The sequence below is a fragment of the Pleurodeles waltl genome, chromosome 3_2, assembly GCF_031143425.1.
Source record: "Pleurodeles waltl isolate 20211129_DDA chromosome 3_2, aPleWal1.hap1.20221129, whole genome shotgun sequence".
Taxonomy (NCBI): domain Eukaryota; kingdom Metazoa; phylum Chordata; class Amphibia; order Caudata; family Salamandridae; genus Pleurodeles; species Pleurodeles waltl.
Genome location: NC_090441.1, coordinates 195,707,486 through 195,732,269, shown reverse-complemented (window position 1 = coordinate 195,732,269; position 24,784 = coordinate 195,707,486). Strand labels below are relative to the sequence as shown.

The 24,784-nt window shown below is 48.9% G+C and overlaps 1 protein-coding gene across 1 annotated transcript in view; it reads right to left on the bottom strand.

Moving 5' to 3' along the window:
* LOC138286679 (rac GTPase-activating protein 1-like) overlaps nucleotides 1–24,784 on the bottom strand; it is a 312,034-nt gene that overhangs the window by 100,636 nt on the left and 186,614 nt on the right. The window contains exon 7 of the mRNA XM_069227153.1: nucleotides 14,804–14,930. Within this exon, the coding sequence (XP_069083254.1) occupies nucleotides 14,804–14,930 (127 nt within the window). The remainder of the gene's footprint in view (nucleotides 1–14,803; nucleotides 14,931–24,784) is intronic.

The window sequence follows — 24,784 nt, the reverse complement described above, 5'->3', positions numbered from 1 at the left end:
AGAATGCGCAAAAAGTGTACCCTCCAGTGACTGTAGGGATGGGTTAGATTGTTGGTCGGCCGACGTTGATCCTTGAGTGGTTCGGTCTGAATTCTTAGTTGCTTTGGCTCTGCCGGCCATTTTGGCTGTTTCGAGATCTCCTCTCAATCTACAGTGAGTTCGCGCTTTTAGTCCCCTTAGTTCGTTATTTTAAACTCTTACTGAGAGACCTGGGCGTGGTGTACACATTCGTTGTTAAGAGCGTGAGATTGACCAGCAATGCCAAGGGATGTTGTAGCCTTATTCAGGCGTGTTGGTTGCCTGGGGCCTTGTAGCCATAGACAGGCGCTGCAGCCATTGATTAATTTAGTGGTCCGGCGCTGGGTTCTCGTGGGACTGTCTGCAGGACCCACCGGGGCGTGCGGGGAGCATAGGAGCTGGCGGGGAGCACTCTCTCCCACTTGTATGATGGCTGGGCTTGGTGCCAGAGGTTCCCCCTAATGTAGGGGGAGCGTATTTGAGGGCCGGGGGAGGCGGCACCGCGTGGGAAAGACCGCAACACAGGATAAACGACAGGCGCCGCGGATGGGCTTCATTTAGTGGAGGACAGTCATGTCAGGTGCCCAGCGCAGGGGGGTCTAGCACAGGCCACGCACCCGCTTCGTGCATCAGCCATCCGCACCGCGCTGATTACCAGATCCAAGCTCTTGGGGGCACGCGGCCCACACCGGTCTTGCACCCCTGAATTAATGGTGGGGTGGGGGGGTATGTCCAATAGTCCAGGAGCTTCCCCGCAGCGTTAGTTTTAATTTTTACACCCCCCCAGATGCCCTCCTCACCTCATTCCTCTCGCTCCTTCTTTAAACCTCCTGCGTCCTTTTAATTTGCCATAGCGATGAATCTTCACTCCTGGGCAGGGATGCCCCTTCTCTGTGCTCCTCTGGCTTATGCACGTCCAAGATGGCGCTCTGGCCCCTCGGGCCGGCACCCGCCTCGCGCGCCTCAGCCCCCCCCCCCCCCCCCTCTACCCCCAGGCGCCTGCACGCACAAGAGTGAGAGGCGGCCGAGCAACGCGAGAGCGCGACCAGGGCCGCAGGAGCAACCCCTCCCGCTCCTCACAGCACCCGGCGCGAGCCCGCGAAACACGGCTCCGGTGCGCGGAGCCCGCTACACACAGAGGACGCTCCGGTCCTCCCCAGTCGGACCGCCGTCCCAGCCACTCCAACAAGGCTACGGGGGCGCCTTTCAGGATGTTTTCATCCAGCCGGGGACGGAGCGTTAAGATCAAGCGACCGTCCCGGCCACCATTTTGGCTCCTCCCCCAGTTTTATGAAGTCCTTGACAATACTCTCTTGGTGCTCAGTGAAAGAATCTCACATGGTATGCGTAGGAGGCTGGCCCTCTATATAGTGTGCAAAGCTAGGCACTCTGTGCAGGGGGTCCAGGCAACCACACACTGGTTTCCAGAGGTAAAAACTAGATCACCTAATGCTCTCATTTTTAAGGTAGCTTGGTCGAGCAGTTAGGCTAAACTTGGGGAAGTGCAAAGCATTTGTTGTACTCACAGTATCAATCATGCAACTCACACATTCAAAGGGAATAACTCGAAACCAATTTATAAAAATACTTCACCTTTTTATACATTTTAAGACCAAGATTATCTGAGATAAGCCTGACTGTTTGTGCCAAACTGCCAAGGGGGTGGGCAGTGGTTATCTGAGCGGGTATCCCCCTTACTAGAGTGAGAGTCCCTACTTGGACAGGGTGCAAACCGACTGCCAACTAGAGACCCCATTTCTAACAGTGCCCTAAATCCACAGCTAACCACAATGCAAAGAAGTGTCTCTTTTTAAAATTATGGATTTTTGAAGTTTTAATAAATGCAGTCTTTCTGTGCGTAATTACGCACCATAGGAATCAATAGAAAGACGCCTTTAAAAATTCATACAAAATCACCCAGTTGCTTTACCAAGTTCCGCTTTTGCAGGTTGGTCGGAGTCGTCAGTGGGCATGCTGTGCCAGCTGGAAAAGTCTGGCCGGCTCCCGGTTCCAGCTGGAGCAGCGGTGAAAAGTCTCTTGGAGCTGGTGCAGGGCCACTGAGGGTCTGTTCTTGCAGATTTAAAGGTGGTGCCTTGGGGTCCTCTTGAAGTATCAAGGTCGCAAGGGGGTGAGGGACCCTTGGGGCACAGCTGGTTCTTTGTTGCAGGGCACAGGGCGGCCAGGTGCAGAGCGAATGGGTGAGCCAGAGGCTGTGCTCAAAGGAGCCCTTTTGATCTGGAGGCAGGTCTCTGTCAGTCGCTTGCTTACAGGACAACGGGGGCACTCTGGTGGGAGGTCCAGGGCGTTCCTGAAGTTCCTCAACTGGGGCTTCCTCCTGCTCCTTTTTCAGCTTTGGGTGAGCCGATTTTCCTGGTGTCTGAAGACAGCTAACCAGTACCAAGGGTACTGGTACGGTACGGCCACTGGAGGGTGCAGTGCCACCAAGCTTGGCACACTTGACGGGTTTGTCCTCATGGTCATTGGAGTGTTGTCAAGCCCAGCTGCAACGTCCGGTTCAGGAGATATCAGCCGGCAGTAAAGTGAACTTCTCTGGGTTGCTAGTTTCTTTGTTGTTGCAGATTAGTACCTCGACTCTGGAGGGAATTCTTTGGCGATTGGTGAAGCCTGGAGGTCCTCTGAGTTTCTTGAGGTCAATCCAGTGACCAGCTCTCCGCAGCGACAATGGTCGGGTCCTGGGTGCAGCAAGCAGGGTTGGCTATTTTCCTTCCACCTAAGATGGAGGGAAAAGAAATGGAGTGCCCGCCTCGCAGGCAACACCTTAGGGGTGTTGCATGCCAGTGGGGCCACTCCTCCTACCCTTTGTGTGGTTTACACAGGGGGAGGCCATCTGCTGCTAGAAGCAGGCCTGGGGGTCTAGTTTCAAGGGCGGTAAGCCCTTTGAAGCTCACTGCTAGGGCAGTGCACATTTCTGAGGGAGGGGGTGTTAGCTCCTCCACCCAGGAGGGGCATTGCTTTACAAACCAGAGAGACGGGGCCCTCCCCCAAGGTTTGTATACTGGCAATCTGGAGGTGGCAGGCTGGATAGAACCAGCCAGCAACCATTCCAGGATAGTTAGCTTTTCCAGGGGGCACCGCTAAGGTGACCCCTGGGTACATTTAGGGATAATTCTAATACTGGTGGTTTATCATTCTGAGTTGTTTGATACCAAACAAACCAGGGTTCAGAGTGGTCATTATGTAGCTGGGAAACTCGTGTTGACCAGTGTCCAGCATATGCATTAAAATGGATGCTCTGTTCACTCACTATGTCCCAGGTTTGGCAAGGACTGAGTGGGGGCATATTGCTCATGCAGCCATGCCCTCACATATAATATGGAGCACCCTGCCTTAGGGCTGTATGGCCTGCCAGACGGGTACCTTACCCATAGTAAATGCAGTGTATGGTGGACAGGGCACACAGGCAGTGTGCCATGTCGAGTTTGTGTTTTAGGTTTGCACCAGGACACTCAGCCTGCAATGGCAGTGCTGGGTGCATCTGGATGCATGGCCCTAGAGGGTGGCACAATTAGTGCTGCTGCTCTCAGGGGCCTACCCTAGTATCCTAGGCACTGGGCACCGAGCTACCCATTTACTAGGTCCTTATAGTGGTAAGTAAGGGTAGATCCAATTGTGCCAATGCATCACAACAGTTTTAGGGAAAGAGCTCTGGCCCAGGGAACCTGGTTAGCAGGGGTCCTGGGCACTAGAACTTGTAGGCTACATCAAACATCAGGCAAAAAGTGGGGGCTAACCATATTAAAAAGAGGCCTTTTTTCACACTACCAGCCCTTCCTCCCCCCAAAAGAGGATAAGACTACCCCTTCCCTAGTGAGTCTTCATCATCTAAGTGGAAGAATCTGGAAAGGCTATCTGTGTGTGTTCCACAATACAGCATGGCCAAATAGAACATTGGAATGTTGAGTGATCCATTGGAGACAATGGATTAAAACGTTAGAACTTTGGGAGCTCCATTGAAGCCAATGGATGAGAAGACTGGAATAATCAGAGCTCCAGTTAAGACAATGAATTAGAACATTGGAACGTTGAGCGCTTCATTGAAGACAATGGAGTTGCTCCGAGCTTCTAATGACTGGTAAAAGTCCAGAGCTTCAGTGGCCGACGCACGCACTACCTCCCTGGTGTGGGTCACGACCAGTGGCCGACACCAGGGAGGGGGTTAATAAATCCTCGGGTGCGTTGCACCCGAGGATTTTTTTTTATTCCCTGGGAGACACGGAAGCTTTTCCGTGTCTCCCCCCCGCCCACCCCTTTGTGACGTCAGCGCGCTTTGCGGCCGCTTCCTGCTCCGATGGGGAAAACTGCCACAAACAGCCTTCCGCACGTTCGGGAAGGCCTCATAAGAAAGGGGAGACTCTCCCCTTTCTTACGAAGCCTTCCTGAAAGTGTTTCCTGGCCCCCGATCGCAGCACACCTGCGATCGGGGGCCAGGAAACACCACTAGACACCAGGGATTTCACTTGGGAGGGTCGGCCCCCTCAGAAAACAGACCGCCCCCCCCGGGGGCATATTTAAAAAAAAAAAAGGTAGGTGTCCCCTGGGGGGCACCATCGCGCGTGATCGCGCCCCCTCAGGGGCAAAATTTAATTAAAAAAAGAAAAAGAAAAAAATAAAAGAAAAAGAAATGGACAGGGGGTCGCCCGTGGGCAGGGCGACCCCCTGTGGGGGCAATATTTTTTTTAGTTGTTGTAGGGTTTCCCTGGGGGCCATTTTGGCCCCCAAGGAAACCATACAACTAAAAAAAAAAAATATATATATATATATATATATATATATATATATATATATATATATATCACTTTTGTCAATACGTGTGTGGTTTCCCTGGGGGCTGCGATCGGCCCCCAGGAAAACCAGACCCACATATAAAAGTGATATATATATATATATTTGCCACCAGTTGTCTTGCAGTTGCAGCTTGCGTCTTCAAAGCAATGCACATACTTCAACTGACTCATTTCAACTGTAGCTTTTAGGCAGCAATAAAAAAGTCAAGTAAGTATTGTGATTATGTTTCTGCTACAAAAGGGTCAGACTTGTCTAGTGGCAGTTTTAGTGCCATAAGAAGCGCAGAAGGTTTATATGCCTACTGCAAAGAGCAAATCTGTATTTTATGTAAATAGCTGAGTACATTAGTAAAGTCAGCCATTACCTGCGCTATAATACAAATTAAATGTATGTGCGGGTGGAGGGCGGCTATGGGGAGATGAAGGCCACTTTTGCTGGGTGGTAGTGAGGGAATCCGAGGAGGAGAACATGGGAGTGGGAGCACCAATAATGATTGTTGGACTGGGCGCAGGAGGTGCTAAAGACTGTGACGAATGGTATGTGACAAGGTGTTTTTTGAGTGTCTTGAAAGAACGTGCTGATTGAGGGAAGAAGCGCAGGTAAGGTGGCCTCTACTGTTGCACGTATCTCACACACACCATCGATTTTGTGACTGTCTACGTAGGCTCGTGTTTTAGAGCAACAGTTTAGCCAATAGCAGAGATGGCATCTTGATGGATGACTGCTGCCGTCACTCGGGTTATAGAGGACAGCTCAGACATAGGATCAGAGACTGAGACATCAGACACTGAAACAGCATCTGAGGGATAGGACAATGGCGCAGACTCTGGGAGTGATTTTTCAGTCGGAGGAGTCCCATTCGATAACTCCTCTTCCAGTAAATTATGAGGGAGGTGATGAGGACAGTCCTGCTGTCCCTTCGCAAGCACAGTCTGTGCAACGGGGTAATAGTGGGTTAGCCCAACCCAGAGAGCAGATGAATGCGGCGGCAAGCAGAGAGAGAGAGTGCTCTCTTGGGAGCTCCCCAATTTAGTTCAGCCCCAAATTCCACCACCCAAATCGTATTGTGGAGACATCAAAATGATCTATCGCAAAACAAAATGGTTTTGTAAGGCAGGCACCTGTGTTTTTGGTCCTGGGTTCGGAGGCCATATAGAGAAACACACTAAACCCAAACATTTCTGGAAACTAGACATTCGGGGGAGTCCACAGAGGTGTGACTTGTGTGGATTCCCCAAAGTTTTCTTACCCACAATACCCTGCAAAGCTGAAATGTTGAATAAAAACTCTATTTTTCTCGCATTTCTGTCACACAAACTACAGGAATATGCTGGGATCCACAAACTTCCTACCACCCAGTGATTCCTCACCTGTCCTGATAAAAACACTACCCCACTTGAGTGCCTACACCTAGTGCCTGCGTCAGGAATGGACCACCCCAGGGTCAACAGCTGCCTCATGAAAGGACCAACATTGACAGTTGTGTGATCTATTCCTGTTGCGGGCACCAGGCCTACCCACACAAGTGAGGTACCATTTTTATCGGGAGGCTTGAGGGAACGCTGGGTGGAAGGAAATTTGTGGCTCCTCTCAGATTCCAGAACTTTCTGTCACCGAAATGTGAGGAAAATTAGTTTTTTTAGCCAAATTTTGAGGTTTGCAAAGGATTCTGGGTAACAAAACCTGGTCAGAGCCCCACAAGTCACCCCATCTTGGATTCCCCAAGGTCTCTAGTTTTAAAAAATGCACAGGTTTGGTAGGTTTCCCTAGGTGCCGGCTGAGCTAGAGGCCAAAATCTACAGCTAGGCACTCTGCAAAAAACACCTCTGTTTTCTGTCAAAAAATGGGATGCGTCCACGTTGTGTTTTGGGGTATTTCCTGTCGCGGGCGCCATGCCTACCCACACAAGTGAGGTATCAATTGTATCGGGAGACTTGGGGGTACGCTGGGTGGAAGGAAATTTGTGGCTCCTCTCAGATTCCAGAACTTTCTGTCACTGAAATGTGAGGAAAATGTGTTTTTTTAGCCAAATATTGAGGTTTGCAAATGATTCTGGGTAACAGAACCTGGTCAGAGCCCCACAAGTCACCTCATCTTGGATTCCCCTAGGTGTCTAGTTTTCAAAAATGCCAAGGTTTGCTAGGTTTCCCTAGGTGCCGGCTGAGTTAGAGGCCAAAATCTACAGCTAGGCACTTTGCAAAAAACACGTCAGATTTCAATGTAAAAGTGTGATGTGTCCATGTTGCGTTTCCTGTCGCGAGCATTAGGCCTACCCACGCAAGTGAGGTACCATTTTTAATAGAGAGACTTGGGGGAACACAGAATAGCAAAACAAGTGTTATTGCCCCTTGTCTTTAAATTTTTTCCTTCCAAATGTAAGACAGTGTGTAAAAAAGACGTCTATTTGAGAAGTGGCCTGTAATTCACATGCTAGTATGGGCACCCCGGAATTCAGAGATGTGCAAATAACCACTGCTTCTCAACACCTTATCTTATGCCCATTTTGGAAATACAAAGGTTTTCTTGATACCTATTTTTCACTCTTCATATTTCAGCAAATGAATTGCTGTATACCCGGTATAGAATGAAAACCCATTGCAAGGTGCACCTCAGTTTTTGGCTCTGGGTACCTAGGGATCTTGATGAATCTACAAGCCCTATATATCCTCGCAACCGTAAGAGTATATTGCTTTAAAAAATGACATTGCAGGGAAAAGTTACAGAATAACACGTGGAGAAAAATGGCTGTTTTTTTCAGCTCACTTTCAATATTTTTTTTATTTCAGCTGTTATTTTCTGTAGGAAAACCTTGTAGGATCTACCCAAATGACCCCTTGCTGAATTCAGAATGTTGTCTACTTTTCAGAAATGTTTAGCTTTCCGGGATCCAGTATTGGTTTCACACCCATTCCTGTCACTAACTGGAAGGAGGCTGAAAGCACCAAAAATAGTAAAAATGGGGTATGTCCCAGTAAAATGCCAAAATTGTGTTGAAAAATTTGGTTTTCTGATTCAAGTCTGCCCGTTCCTGAAATGAGGAAAGATGGTGATTTTAGCACCAGAAACCCTTTGTTGATGTCATTTTCAGGGAAAAAACCACAAGCCTTCTTCGGCAGCCCTATTTTCCCATTTTTTTGAAAAAAACTAAATTGTCACTGTATTTTGGATACTTTCTTGGTCTCCTCCAGGGGAAACCACAAACTCTGGGTACCATTAGAATCCCTAGGATGTTGGAAAAAAAGGATGCACATTTGGCGTGGATAGCTTATGTGGACAAAAAGTTATGAAGGCCTAAGCGCAAACTACCCCCAATAGCCAATAAAGGGCTCAGCACTGGGGGGGGGAGGCCTAGCAGCTAAGAGGATAAACATTCCAATGTTTGTCTTTCACAACAACAGATGTGAACAAAGGCCTCACACAGCCCAAGGGGATTTCAACCCTGATGCTCTGTGAGGCCTTTGTTTTACTAATTAGAACATTCTGCCCTCTAGGGCTGGAATGTTCTAATAGCTTTATAGCCTGCCGTAGTGGCCCTTGTTGAAGGCCCTCGCCTTCAGCTCAAGCCTTTAACGGCCAGTATAGCCTGCTACGGCGGGCTATAAAGCTATGATAGAGGCTCTACTTATGAGGTCTGTGGAGCAGTGGCGGCCCGTCCTTTAGGGCGGAGGGGACACGCCCCCCCACACCATGAAGAGTGTCTGTGAGGCTGAACAAAGGTCAGCCTGACAGACACTCTTCATGTTCAGGTCAGGCAGCCAGGAGCAGACATGCGCGATTTACGCAGACTCCTGGCTGCCTGAGCTGAACTTTGCTGGGCTGAGGAGATCACAGCTCCTATGGGCGTGACCTCCTCGGCCCAGCAAAGGTGCCTCGAGGCCCTCCCCTGGGTGACGAGGAAAGCGTCACCAATTGACACTCTCCCTGGGCGCTTCAGGTTTAAGCCCTGAAGTGCCCAGGGCCAGTGTCAATCAGTGACACTTTGTCACAGAGTGGGGTGGGGTCAGCAGTCTCACTGACCCCATCCCACTCTGTGACGAGGCCGGGACTGCTGCCTTCCCTCATTGGCTGACCTCTCAGGTCAGCCAATGAGGGAAGGCAGCAGTCCCAACCCTCCTGGGACCTGGAGGCTAAAGGTAAGTGTGTGTGTGTGTATGTATGTGTGTTATGTTTTACATTGAATGTTTGGTGCGCGCGTGCATGTTTGAGTGTTATGAGTGTTGTTCATGGATGTGCGTGCATGCGTGTGTGAAAGAATGAATGTGTGTGATATTGTAAAATGAATGTTTGGTGCATGCGTGCATGTTTGAATGGAATGAGTGTTGTTAATGGATGAGCGGGCGTGCCTGAAAGAATGAGTGTGTGTGTGTGCCCCGCCCGCCCCCCTCCCATTGCTGCCGGCCGCCACTGCTGTGGAGCAAACCATATTCTAGTATATGAATGTAATCAATGAATTGATGTTTTCAAAATCAAATATGACTATTACATGGTTATTTAATTGTGAAAAATGCAAAATAAACTTGTGGGTTAACTCTAAAAATGCTGAAAATTGTGTGGATTGCTTAGAGTCCCTTCCATTTTAAGACGCTACTTATAGACCTAGAAACCTATAATCTTGGAAAGGCTTTGCACTCATGCCATTCCGACTCTGGCCAGAGTAGTGCACCTATTAAAGATTTCTTTATCGGTACATACTTAACAGTACATACAAGAAGAAAGCACCTAAAATTTAGTTCTAATGCTGCCTTAATGATCCTTGGCTGACAGTAAACAAAAAGGCAATGTTAAGAATGAATAAAAACTATTTTATACAAAGTTCTAATTAAGTATCTTGCGGGACCTTTAAAGAATCCTAAAAAAGTGATCAAGTGGCACATATACTGCTCTGGAAAAGGTGGCGACCGGTCTCAGCCCAATACTGGGCTGGTCCACTGTGGAAGCGCTACATTCACAAGTAGATTGCATCCTATGAAGCAAGCTCTCAGGGATGGATTTCCTGTCCATTGAGTATGCATCTCTCCAACCTTGAATCTGCTTGTGCGGCGCTGCGAGCTGCTACAAGCAGCCTCAAGGAGCTGTGCAGCATGAGCTGATGAGAAGGGGACATGGAGGCGCTACTCCCTGCATGGTTGGCCCTCACCTGGCTGGAGCTGCAGTGTGGCCCCTCTGCTCTGCCCAGCTGAAGAGGGAACGTGCACATCTGTACTGTTCGTGCCTGCCAAGCATGCAATGGGGGGGAGAAGAGGGGTGCTGCCCACCCCCCTTGACTGACCAGACACAACCTCCCACAAGCTCCTTCATTTGTGATTCAGAGAAACAAAAGGCGTTAGCAAGGTGAGGGCCATATACAGTGAATATCAAAAAAGGCGAACAAACTGGAGCTCCTTCACACTGAGCTACGCACATCGGCTGCCTCAAGGCGCACACGCTTACTTACACAGAGCGGGTTTGTGAAAACGGGCCCGGGATTGGACCCAGTGCATTCCGCGGGCAACCGCACCCATGCGTCTTGTTATTCAAACGTATTATTTAATAGGAATAGGCTCGGCGTATGTTGCGCTGCCGCACTACTTTGCCATTTCACATCAGTAAAAAAAAAAAAAATCCAGTTACTGTGCGCCTGCGAGGCCGCCCCGTACCCCCAGTTTGAACCCTTCCTTGCGCGGTCACTCGGTGCAGCCACACTAATGAGGTAGTATTTGTATTGGCACAAAAAGCAGAGGGCTGGGGGCAGGAATTTAGTGAATCCTTCGATCTGCGAAAGGTTACATCACAGAATGTAAAGGAAATGTGTGATTTTAGGCAAAGTTTGAGGTGTTCAGGGCATTGTGGGTAGGAAAACATTTAGGTTTCACGCGAGGGACACCACCCTGGACTCCCCCAGGGTGTCTTCTTTTCAGAAATGTCTGGGTTTGGCAGGTTTTCCTAGGTGGTGGCCAAGCCCAGACCCAGTTACTGCAGCTACCTATTATTCTGATGATTTTGGGGCCTTTTATGTTGCGGGCCCGAGTGCCACACACACAAGTGTGGTCCCATTTTTATCAGGAGATGTGTGGGAACAGTGTGTGGTAAAAATGTGTAGATTCCCACATATTCTGGGACTTTTCCGCACCAAATTGTGAGCAAAATGTGTGTTTCAGCCAAGGTGTGAGGTTTGCAAGGACTTTTAGGAATGAAACCTTGTAAGATCCACACAAGTCACACAACTCTGGACTCTACCACGTATCTAGTATTTAGAAATCTCTGGGGTTGGTAGGGATCTCCTGGGTGGCAGCCAAACTAGCACCTGTTGAAAATGGCCCTTTTTGCAGGGCTATCCCTAAACGTTTTGCCTTCATCCTCATAGTTTTTCTCATTTATTTTTGCTGGTTTATTGTCTCTGCGCACTTTACCACTGGTGATCAATGCTAAAGTGCAAGTGCCCCCTATGCAAATTATATTGGTGATTGGGTTCTCCATGATTGGCATATTTGATTTACTAGTAAGTCCCTAGTAAAGTGCACTAGAGGTGCCCAGGGCATGTAAATCAAATGCTACTAGTGGGCCACCTTAGTAGCCCTGTAAACATAGCTCAGCCCTGCCACTGCAGTGTCTATGTGTGCAGTTTTAAACTGCCAATTCGACCTGGCAAGTGTACCCACTTGCCAGGCCCAAACTTTCCCTTTTGTTACGTGTAAGGCACCCCTAAGGTAGGCGCTAGGTAGCCCCATGGGCAGGGTGCAGTATATCTGGATGGTAGGACATGTGCTGGTGTGTTTGCGTGTCCTAACAGTAAAATACTGCCAAATTAGTTTTTCACTGTTGCAAGGCCTATCTCTCTCATAGGTTAACATGGGGGCTGCCTTTAAATAACTTTTAGGTGCAGTTTCCCTGTGGGAGCAGATAGAGAGTAGGAGTTTGGGATTTCTGAACTCACAATTTAAAAATACACCTTTTGGGAAAGTTGTTTTTTTAAGTTGTCTGTTTAAAAGTGCCACTTTTAGAAAGTGAGCATTTTCTTCCTTAAACCATTCTGTGACTCTGCCTGTTTGTGTATTCCATGTCTGGGTCAGACTGACAGTTGGGCTGTTGTGAATTCCCTCTAGACAGTGACACAAAGGGAGCTGGGGTGTAGCCTGCATATCCTGATGGGCCATCTGGGCTAGATTGGAGTGAGGAGTGGTCACTTACACCTGAAAGGGCTGTGCCTGCCTTCACACAATCCATTCTCTGACCCCCTAGAGAGTGTCTGGGGCCAGGTCTGGGCAAGGCAGGATCTTGTGAACAACAGCAGCTTTCCTTTGAAGTATGCCTACTTCAAAAGGCAGAAATGGGTACAAGTAGGGGACCAAAAACCCAAGACTTTTAGAATTTTTCTGGACCAAGGGGAACTTCTGCCAAGGAGAAGAGCTGGAGGAGGCGTACTGCCTGTTTGCTGTGTTGCTTGGCTGGGTTGTCCTGCAGTTGCTGCTTCTGCCTTAAAAGAGAGAGAAAATGGTGAACTTTGCTGTGTATCCTGCTTGAGAGAGTTCTCCAAGGGCTTGGAGTAGAGCTTGCCTCCTGTTGGAAGACCCAGGGACACCAAAGACTTCAGTTTCATCTTCCTACAACACTGAGAACTATGTGTTTTGTGCTGTTCAGGAAGAAAAACCACAGACACGCCCCTGGCCTGCACCGTGACCTGCCGATGCTGCACTACCCCACTTCACACCACAACCCTGGTCTCAATGATGCCGCCATCCGACGTCGCCACAGAGCCGCTGCTTGCACCATGACCTGTGGGCCCCACATCTCGGCATCGTCTTGCTCACTCCACAGCCTGTGCATTCCCAACGACGCTCTTAATGACACTGCCACCGCTGCCTGCACTGCGGTCTGTGGACACCGCTCGTGGAGTACACGAAGCACGGTTCCATCCTGCACTGCAGTTCCGGTCCACCGACGCCAACACCATCAACTCTCAACCAGGCGTCCCTGTCTGCACCGCGACCCGTGGATGCTGTACTCAGCCTGTTCTGTGCCACTCCGCCGAATAGGGCCTACCAACGACAACGCTTCAGCGACTATGACGCCGCTGCCTGCACTGTGACCTAGTGAAACTGCATGTCGCACCTCCCCGCTCTACACCGTAGCCCTGGTCTCACCGACAACGCTGGACGCTGTCACCGAGCCGCTGCCCCCCAGCGCCAACCTCAAGAACAGATGCCACTCTCTGGATCTCATTGCAATCACCACGATGCCCTACAATTCCAAGGTACTGTTTGCGGGTCTTCCCAACACCGTAGCTGGCCTGTGACGCCGCAGCTGGCCTGAACTGTTGGATTTGTTGTTCACGCCGCCATGATAACCCCAGATGAAGCTATCGACTTCAAGGAACTGTATTTTTATGTTAATTCTTGCAAAATTCATATCCTTATTACTGCATGTTGTATTTGTATCGTATTCGGTCTGTTTTTATATTGATAAATATTGGCTATATTTCCAAAACTAGTGTGGTGTCCTTTTGTAGTGTTTTCACTTATTACTGTGTGTTATGCGCAAATGCTTCACACATTGCTTCTGAGATAAGCCTGACTGCTCGTGCCAAGCTGCCAAGGGGGTGGGCAGGTGTTATCTGAGCGGGTATCTACCTTATCCTGACTAGAGTAAGAGTCCCTACTTGGACAGGGTACAAACCGACTGCCAACTAGAGACTCCATTTCTAACAGTGCCCTAAATCTACAGCTAACCATAATGCAAAGAAGTCTCTTTTTTCAGTGGACAGCTTTGATCTGTCCATGTTGCCTATTGGGTCCTTTTGTTCTGTAGGCACTAGGACCACCCAAACAAGTGGAGTACCATTTTTATCGGGAGAATTGTGGGAATGCTGGGTGGTAGTAAATGTTTTGTTCCCTACAGATGCCAGTATTGATTTTGATATGAAGAAAATGTGTGTTTTTAGCCAATGTTTGAGGTTTGCAAGAACTTCTGGGTAAGAAATCCGTGTGCAATCCATGCCAGTCATGCAACCCTGAACTCCTGTCGGTGTCTAGTTTTTAGAAGTGTCAGAGATTAGTATTTTCCCTGGGCAGTGGCAGAGCTAGGACTCAAAATCGACAGCTACCTAAATTGCGAAACAAGGGTAGGTTTGGGTGGAAAAATGTGTCCATGTTGCGTTTTGGGCCTTTTCCTGTTGTGGGTGCTAGGCCCACCCACACCCTAGGCCCAGGGGAGGGAATATTTTTATCAAGAGACATGTGGGAATACTGGGTGGTAGAAACTGGTCGATCCCCAAAGATTCTAAAACTTTTCCTCACAGAAATATGAGAAAAATGTGTGTTTTAGCCAAAGTATGAGGTTTGCTAGGGCTTATGGGTAACAAAACCTTGTGAGAGCCACATAAACCATGCCAACATGGACTCCCCTGGGTGTTCAGTTTTCAGAAATGTCTGGAGTTTGGTAGGTTTCTGGAGAACCTAGAAAGCCTTTTAGTATCGCTATGACCAGAAACGCCCTGTCAGACGTAACAATATATTGCTTTTGTAAACCAGACATGGTGAGAAGTAGTTACAGAAAAAAAACATTGATAAAAGTGGCTGGATTTTCCTACTCCTTTTCATTCTTTTTTTTATTTCAACAATTAAGTTTTGGGGGGGAAATCTTGAGTGATCTACACAAATGACCCAACACCACAAGTTCTAAAGCTTTTTCGACGCAGACTAAACTTAGAGAAGTTTCTCAGAGTCTATGGCTGGTAGAGGGTTCAACCCAATTTAAGCCATAGTGCCAAACCTGTGTGAAAGCCTCCCATAAACTGAGGGTGAAAACGCAATGGGCTCATGACAGCACACGGAACCTGTTCTAAATAGAGACTTGTCCTTGCTATATAAACACAGAACGTGTGAGCCACGAGCCAGGGAGAGATGACACATCATCTGGAGGCAGCTTTCAGTGTACACATTGGCTGGATCCCCCAAAGTAAACCTGCTCTGTGATCACCTACTGTGTCCATGAACCCACTTACCCAGTGCGGTGAATGGTCGGCTCTGACGGGACCTCCTGCGCGGGAGGGCTTCGACAGCAGCGACATACTGCATGGGACTTTTGCAGTCTGTGTACATCATCGAGGTCTTCGTGATGAGTGATTCAACCTGTAACAGGAAGGAAGAGCCGGTGAGGGAACGGAGACCAGAGACAACCCCAACCACCAGAAACCAGACGTGAAGACCAGGAGACCGACTACAGCCCAAGCCTAAGCAGACTCGGGCGAGCCTGGAGATCATGTACAGGACTAACCAACGGACAGCATGCTTAGAGATAGCCAGTCCTTTACTTCCAAACGTGGGTCTCACTGTGGGGTGCATTACAGCAGGCTTTGCTGGGTCTAACAGTTCAGTGTGTTAAAGCAGGTTTACTGGGTCTAACAGTTCAGTGTGTTAGAGCAGGTTTGCTGGGTCTAACAGTTCAGTGTGTTAGAGCAGGTTTGCCTGGTCCAACAGTTCAGTCTGTTAAAGCAGGTTTGCTGGGTCCAACAGTTTAGTGTGCTAAAGCAGGTTTGCTGGGTCTAACAGTTCAGTGTGTTAGAGCAGGTTTTCTGGGTCTAACAGTTCAGTGTGTTAAAGCAGGTTTGCTGGGTCTAACAGTTCAGTGTGTTGGAGAAGGTTTGCTGGGTCTAACGGTTCAGTGTGTTAGAGCAGGTTTGCTGGGTCTAACAGTTCAGTGTGTTAAAGCAGGTTTACTGGGTCTAACAGTTCAGTGTGTTAAAGCAGGTTTACTGGGTCTAACAGTTCAGTGTGTTAGAGCAGGTTTGCTGGGTCCAACAGTTTAGTGTGCTAAAGCAGGTTTGCTGGGTCTAACAGTTCAGTGTGTTAGAGCAGGTTTTCTGGGTCTAACAGTTCAGTGTGTTAAAGCAGGTTTGCTGGTCTAACAGTTCAGTGTGTTAGAGCAGGTTTGCTGGGTCTAACAGTTCAGTGTGTTAGAGCAGGTTTGCTGGGTCTAACAGTTCAGTGTGTTAGAGCAGGTTTGCTGGGCAGTGGCGTAGCGTGGGGGGTACAGGCCGCACCAGGCGCAACATCTGGGGGGGGCGCGCTCGCTCTCGCGAGTGCTAAAATCCACGGGTTAGGGGGCGCAAATTACTTGCCTTGCCCCGGGTGCTGACAATCCACGCTACGCCACTGTTGCTGGGTCTAACAGTTCAGTGTGTTGGAGAAGGTTTGCTGGGTCTAACAGTTCAGTGTGTTACAGCAGGTTTGCTGGGTCTAACAGTTCAGTGTGTTACAGCAGGTTTGCTAGATTTACTGTGCACAGTTGTGGCTCACGCTGCATGGAAGGGGCGGGTTGGAGGCGGCGCAGGGTCTCGGGCAAAAATGTAATAAAAAAAATATTTTTTAAAAACCCACTTACCTCGCTCGTCGCCGCTCCGCTCTCCCTCGTCACTCCAGGCAGGCACAGGCTCCCAGCCTGCCCTACGCCAATCATGAAGCTGCTCAATGCAGCATCAGGATTGGCTGGGAGCGCCCAGCTAGGGCACTCCCAGGCAGACTGGGAGCCAGTGCGGGCTCTCTCCAGCCCAGCAACTGTGTTGTTGTTCCTGGAGAGAGCCCTGTGTGAATGCGTGTTTGGCCGGCCAAACAGACATGCGCTCTGAGGGGGGAGTGCACAGCACTCCCCCTCAGCGCACGTCCCCCCTGTGGCCCCGCCCCTTTCAAAGAAAAGGATAATAAACATAGTTTATTATCCTTTTCTTTGAAAGGTATAGCAGCTGCTGGCGGGGGCGACGCTTCTCCGACCAAATGGATGAGCCGCCCCTGACTGCAGTATTAGAAAGCAGAGTTTGCTGGGTCCAACTGCGGCCTGTTAGGCAGCATCCGATGGGTCTATATGGGCAGTGGGTTAGTACAGGCTTGCTAAATGGAATGGGCACTATTTTAGAACCGAGTTTGAAGCACATCGTGATACGGAAGTATTTGCCGGTCACCTCTGCCTTCCAGATACAGCACCTGGAAGGGCGGTGCTGGGAGTCTGGGAGCTTTGCTGCATCAACAGTCCATCTCCTGTTTATAAGAATGACGAGGGCAGACCGCATTGAGGTTCATCGATTGTGGCTAGATTGGGCCTGGGAATCATAATGCATCTTTTTTTGAGTATAAGGCAGCTGTAAGTTAAGTCAGTTACCACATTAGTTCTGTCTGCGGTGCACTGGGGGAAAATCCATAGGTGGCCAGGACTGACGACTTCCATCCAACTAACAAGATTACGCGTGAGCACGTGCAGAGGAGGCGGCGCACGACTTCAGGTCAGCAGAAACACGCAGAAGCAAAGACCGATCTCTGATTGGCTGCCAGAGAAGGGAGCAGAGGGGTGGGTGGTAGCAAAGAGGCAGTCAGTAGGGGGGGGGTCCCCTTCACATGCTCTTGAAGAGGGATGCAGGCACTAGAAGTACTGGGAGGTGTGCCACACACACCACCGCACAATACCTGGTGTGAGAGATGCTGCAGTCAGCACCCTAATGAAATGCACCCCTCTGAAGAGGGGGCGGGGCAGGGTGAGGTTGGCCAGGCCAAGGGCCTGTCCCTCAGGCCCAGATGTGGTCGTGTTTGAGATCTGATCTTAAAGCAGCTTTTAGATGCCTGTTGTTGAAGACTGATTATCCACAACAGAGCTTTATATTATGTTTGTTCCTCTACAAGAAATGCTTTGACTGATTTTTCAACAAGATTTTATTATCTCTTCAACTTGTTATCCAACACTACCTTTGACAATTTTTGTAAGCGCTTTGATACCCTCGGGTCTTGCCAGCGCTATTTAAAACTCTTTACATAAATAAATAATACCAATCATTTTACTTCAAGGTTCCTCATTCTCCTGACTATCGGGGCACAGGCAGGGTTTGTTGATGGTATTTAATTTCATATCTATACACTATTAATTTTTAATAAACATCACTCAATGGAGTGATATAATTTAAAATACTAAAACAAACAAAAAAGAAATACATTTTTTGAATTTTAAATAGTTTGTTGCTCTCTTTACGCCCAATTTTTTGATGTCTCGGTTCATGCTTTGGTTTCACAGGGACAACTTGTGGCTTAACTCTCCTTATCACGTTTCTGGTTTCTTGACTTCAGGGAAGAGGTGGTCAGATCGCACAGCACAGGAGGCCATCAGAGCCCTCATCCTGGGAGGACGGGGAGTAAGGAACCAGAGACTGTGAGGATAGATCGCACAGCACAGACGGTCATCAGAGACCTCATCCTGGGAGGACGGGGAGTAAGGAACCAGAGACTGATAGGATAGACCGCACAGAACAGCACAGGAGGCCATCAGAGCCCCCCTCTCAGGAGGACGAGGAGTAAGGAACCAGAGACTTATGGATAGACCGCACAGCACAGGAGGCCATCGGAGCCCACCTCAGGAGGACGAGGAGTAAGAACCAGAGACTTATGGATAGACGGCACAGCACAGATATCCATCAAAGCCCTCATCCTGGGAGGACGGGGAGTAAGGCACCAGAGACTGATAGGATAGACTGCGCAGCACAGGAGGCCATCAGAGCCCTCATCCTGGGAGGATGGGGAGTAAGGCACCAGAGACTGATAGGATAGCCTGTGCAGCATTGCAGGTCATCAGAGCCCTCATCCTGGGAGGACAGGGAGTAAGGCACCAGAGACTGATAGGATAGCCTGTGCAGCATCGCAGGTCAGCAGAGCCCTCATCCTGGGAGGACAGGGAGTAACCTGCACCAGGCGTAGGATGGGGAGGGACTTATACTTGGAGTGAAGTTCAAATGTATCTTGCTCTGAGCTTTCCCACCACAAGTCAGCTGATTCAGTAGGACCTCATTTGACAGCTATTAAGCCTTGTGGAGCCCTCCTAGGCCACAGATACCTTGCCCGCTGAATATTTTGGACTTCCATTTCAGAGACTAAGGGCCTCATTATGAGTTTGACGGGCAGTGGAGGCTGCCCGCCAAACTCTTCCCGCCATCATGCCGCCTGTGCGGCCTGAACCCCGCCAGCCCTATCAGGAGTTCATCACAGGATGAATAATGGAGCCAGCAGCAAGGTGGCGGTGCAGCAGCACCCGTCACACAGTCCACTGCCCTTAATTCGGGCAGTGGAATGCACAATGGGGCTGTGCATGGAGGCCCCTGCACTGCCAGAGGATCCCTCTCCCCACCAAATCCCCCATTCTGACAGCCTTACACCCCCATGGACAAGGTGGTGGATGGGGACTCGTAATCCCCAGTGCAGCGCCGCCCTGGTGGATTACAATCACAGCCTGGCGGTGTCAGCGGTTGGACTGTGGGGGCTCCGCCACGGCCATAATGTGGCGGTCGGAACGCCACTTTGCCGGTGATCAGACCGCGACCATGTCCCAGGGTCATAATGAGGCCCTAAGTCTGAAGGTAAAATTTTCAACCGGGTCGAACCTGGTTTCTGTAGCCAACGGATGTATGATGGCACAGCGCATGCATATATCACGCATGTATTTGCAACGTGATCTCTACAACGACTGCATTTTTGCAATGTTGTAAAAGCATGTCTGGAAAAGGAACATGCGTGGTAAATTCTCCCTCACCCTGTCCCCTACAACTGACACCATACTCCACCCACCCAACCTTTAAAACTGCCCCTTCCACTCCCGGTCTTGAGCCCTAACCCCCTGCCAAACCCTGCCCTGTCCTAAAACCTACCCGCCCACTCCTAAAAACAACCCTGACCCCCACCCCACCCTAGGCCTTAAGAGCTACTCTGCCCTGTCCTAAAACCTACCCCGCCCTGTTCTAAAACCTACCCCGCCCTGTCCTAAAAACAAACCCAACCCCCACTTCGCCCTAAACCCTAAAACCTATCCTTGTCCTAAAAACTACCCTGACCCCTCTTCCCTAAACCCTAAAATCTACTCTACCCTGTCCTAAAATTTACCTCAACACCCCGCCCCACCCTAAAAGCTACCCTGCCCTAAAACCTTCCCGCCCTGTCCTCAAAAGTACCCCGCCCTAAGCCTTAAAACCTACCCGGTCCTAAAAACTACCCGTCCCTGTACTAAAAACTACCTTGACCCCCCCCACCCTGAAACCTTAAACCTACCCCATCCTGAAACCTTAAACCTAACCCGACCACCCACCCTGAACCCTAAAAGCTACCCTGACCTGTCCTAACACCTACCCCGACACCCCGGCCAAAACCCTAAAAGTTACCCTGTCCTAAAAACGACCCACCCTGTCCTAAAATCTACCTCAACCCCCACCCTAAAATGTACCCTGTCCTAAAAACTACCTTGACGCACCGCAAAATCCTAAAACCTATCCTGTAACAACCTCCCCATCCTGTCTTAGAAACTACCCAGACCCCCCCCACCCTAAACGCTACCCTGCCCTGGCCTAAAACCTACCCCGCCCTGTCCTAAAAACTACCCTGACCTAAACCCTAAAACCTACCCTGTCCTAAAATCTACACTACAACAACCCTGTTCTAAAAACTACCCCAACCTCCCCATTCCCAAACCCGGACCCACTTACCTCTCTCTCCTCTGGTCACTGCTCCTTCCTGTTTCGCCCGGACAGCTCCCTCTTCCGTTACCATGCATATGCGTGGTAAAGGCATGCATGCTGAACACATGCGTAGTAAACGCACAAGCGTGGTAATGGCAGCGTGGTCAATGCATAGCACAGCATTGACCGCATTGTTGGTGATGTTGTTAGGCTGTAATCAACCTGCAGTCTATCGTTGTTGGCCTCAAATCACGATTAGGTCCGTATCTACCACAACCACTTGACCGTGGTTGGCACTTGAAGCTTTTTGGCGTTATCTGTATTTGAAACTTTTTAAAATGTATATATCTGGTTTCCCATATTGGATTTTTGTTGTTTAGTGTAATTCTACTTATTAAAATGTATCTACTTTATTAAATTTGCTTGGGATTTTTCTTGTATTATGTTTTGACTTTTTACTGCCTTGGCACTGCATAAATACTTTACACATTGTCTCTAAGTTAAGTCAGTCTGCTCTGCTTCAGCGACCGGGGGTGGAGCTCAGGTGAAATTTAGGGTCTTTAGGGTTCACCCTGACAAGGATTGTGGTCATTGCTAAACGTTGGTCTTCACCCCTCTTAAATAGCACCTCAATTTCTTACAATTTTTAAAGGAATAATTTGTCCTAGACAAAAAAATGATAAATATATTCTATCAAAATTGTATTCACTCGTCAAGCACCTAGGAAACCTCGACTGAAAAGAGAGTTATCTGAATGTTTCCTTAGAGAATCCGTCCTCACACCAGCGTTAAACTAGATAGACTATGTTGTGACTCACTGAAAAGTTCCAATGAGTCTGGAGGCTCAGGCATCATTGGTAAGATGCAACCGTATCCGTTCATGGCCATAGAACATAATGCTGGAAGATCCATATTCGTATTAAGGGCAGACAGATGGCCAATTGAAGTACTTTTAGGTTCATGGAAAGGTGTTCCTCTGGAACAGCAAATATGTTTATTATGCAAAAATGATGTACAGGGCCGGGTTTACTTTTTTTTTTTAGCTGTTACAACTTAGAGCAATATTATTATAAAGTTTTAGACCTTTACTTTAGAATACGAAAAGTGTATACTAAGAACTATAATCTTGCTTTTATACGATCTCCAGTAAATTAAAGTATATGCAATTGCATTTGTAACTTCATAAAATGTTTTTAAAATATTTATAATGATATAATTTGACATAGCTGACATCTTACCACTGATGCATTTCACATGAGTATATAAATTGAATGTGTACTTAACGAAATGAGGGAATTTATGAAAAACTGCTTATTGTGCAATGTATGTTCGGTACCAGTTGATATTAGGATGACAACCACATTGGATCGCCCAGATGGAAAACATTGTTGTGATTAAGGCGCGTCTCAATAAAAGCATTCAAGATCCTGTGCTCCTGCATCAGTTGCGGTAGGCTGATGATCCATCGCTGGGAGGGGGGGGGCAAAAGTTCTTTCTAAATACATTTTAAAATCAAATTTCATGAATGATTAGGACAATAATCAGACTCATGACTCAAATGAAAAGGGCAGAATGATGTGGTCCAATCCTATCCCCTACCGCCCACAGTGTCTTCTGTTCTATTACAGCTCTACGTAAAGGAGGGACAGCATCTGCTTCCTGATTTCATGCGACCAGTGACGAATGCCTGAGCAGAGACACCCGAGATCACCACCCAGCGAAGTGCTTAACTGCAGCCAGTGCCCAACAATGGCAGTTATGACTGTTTAACACATGGTGGCGCCTTTTGTCTATTTTGAAGCAAGCACATTGGCAGTGTTTCAAAATTTAATGTAATTTATAAGTTGGAAAGTAGCCTCTTTCTAGCTTGGAAAGTAACCTCTTTCTAGCTTGGTTACCCCCACTTTTGGCCTGTTTGTCAGTGTGTTTGACTGTGTCTACTGGGATCCTGCTAACCAGGACCCCAGCAGTTATGCTCTCTCCATTAAATTATGGTTGTTGGTTACTGTTATCACAGTATTTCACCAACAACTGGCATACTGGTGCCCCCTTATAAGTCCATAGCATATGGTACTTAGGTACCCAGGGCACTGGGGTTCCAGGGGATCTCTATGGGCTGCAGCACATCTTTTGCCACCCATAGGGAGCCCATGCAAAGGTTTCTGCAGGACTGCCACTGCAGCCTGCGTGAAAAGGTGCAAGCACCCTTTCACTACACCAGATCACTTATAAGTCACCCCTATTGCTGGCCTTCTAGCCCAGAGGGCATGGTGCAAAGTACCTGTGTGTGAGCACTCCCCTGCACTAGCAGAGGTGCCCCCACGAACTCCAGGCCCATTTTCCCAGACTTCGTGAGTGCTGGGACACCATTTTAGGCGTGTACTGGACATAGGTCACTACCTATGTCCAGCTACATAATGGTAACTCCGAACATAGGCATGTTTGGTATCAAGCACGTTGGGATCATATCCTAAGGCTTTTGCAAGCATTGGTTGTATGATTCCATGCACTCTGGGGGCTCCTTAGAGGACCCCCAGTATTGCCATTTCAGCCTTCTGAGGGTTTCCAGGCAGCCCAAGCTGCTGCGACCTCCCAGACAGGTTTCTGCCCTCCTGTTGCTTGAGAAGCTCAAGGCCAGGAAGGCAGAACAAAGGATTTCCTTTGGGAAGAGGGGTGTTACACCCTCTACCTTTGGAAATAGGTGTTACAGGCTGGGGGAGGGGTAGCCTCCCCAAGCCACTGGCAATGCTTTAAAGGGCACATTTGGTGCCCTCCTTGCATTGACCAGTCTACACTGGTTCAGGGACCCTACCCCCATCCCAGCGCTGGCGCAAAACTGGACATAGGAAAGGGGTGCTCTGAGCTCCTCCAGAGGGTGCCTGAGTTTTGCCATCTTGGATTCAAGCTTGGCAGGGAACTCTGGGAGCATCTGAGTGGTCAGTGCCTTTGGGTGACGTCAGAGCCCTCCCCTGATAGGTGCTTACCTGGTTAGGTGACCAATCCCCCTTTCAGGGCTATTTAGGGTGGTTTCTCAGATCCAGATTGCAAGACTCCAGCAGGAATCCTCTGCACTCACTACTTTGACTTCTCACCAAAGAAACTGCCTCTGGACTCTTCAGGACCCTACAAAGCTGCAACAAAGAAGCAAAAAGCCTCCTGCAACTGTGTATCTCCGGCTCCTGCCAGAAACTGCAACAGTTTCCCCGGTCCTTCATCCTCTGAGGACTGCCAGTCTTCACCCTGCATCAGAAGGAAGAAGGAATCTCCCTTGGAGTGAAGGAGTCACTCCCCTGCTTCTGCAGGCACCAACATGTGGCGACGACTGGCTGCGTGGATCCCCTCTCCTGCTGAGCTGCATGGATCCTGCATCACGGGTGGTGGACTTAAGTGGTCATGACGGTCTTCTCTTACAGCTGTCCAACTTTGGTGGAGGTAAGACCTTAGCTCCCCACGCAACACAGTACAGCTGTGCACTGCGTCATTTGTAGCTGCCAAGGCTTGTTGGCACCCTTCTTCCAAATTCTTTGTGGAACTTGAAGCTCCGGCCCGAGCACTCCATCCTGTGACGCACAGCTTTCTGAGTGTTTCTCCGGCGGCGTGGGAGCACTTGTCGTAGTGCTGCATGGGCCTCTTTTGCCCCTTCTTCGCCCCCGTCCTGTGGGACTCCTGTGTGCGCTGCCTGGTCTTCTGATGGCTCCCTGTACTGCTGAGGGCCCCCTCTGATTCCCCTACCTGGTCCTTCCTGGTGCCCGGCAGCGCCATTTTCCACTAACTGCGAGATTTGCATGGGCCAAAGCTTGTTGGCGGACTCCGACGATGCAAACCTGACTGCAATCCTTCTTCTGGCGTGGGACATCAACTGCATTCTCCAGGAACCCGACTGTCTGCTTGGGTGCAGTGCTGACTCTTCACCCTCACAGGTCCTCCTGGTGGGTTGGGGCTCCTGCCCTTCCTGGACTCTTCTGTGCTTCTTGGACTTGGTCCTCTCTTTCCACAGGTCCTCTAGTCCAGGAATCCACTGTTGGTGTCTTGCAGTCTCTTCTGTGTTTTGCAATATTCTTCTGTTCTTCTTTCTGTGTGTTGTAGGAAACATACTGTGATTTACTCCTGCTTTCCTGGTCATTGGGATGGGTTCTGGTACTTACCTTTGGGCTTTCTAAGTACACCTAGCTCCCCTCTACACACTACACTTGCCTAGGTCGGAGACCGACTTTCGCATTCCACTTTCTTAATACATAGTTTGTGCTCCCCCTAGGCCATTTCTAACTATTGTGATTTTTCACTATTTGCACTAACTGTTTTTATGACTAGTTCTGCATACTAGTGTATACAATTTGTGTATTACTTAGCTCCTAAGGGAGTATAGCCTCTAAGATATTTTTCGTATTTGTATCACCATATTAAAGTACCTTTATTTTTGTAACACTGAGTATTTTCTTTCCTGTGTGTACTGTGTGACCACAGTGGTAATGCACGAGCTTTGCATGTCTCCTAGATAAGCCTTGGCTG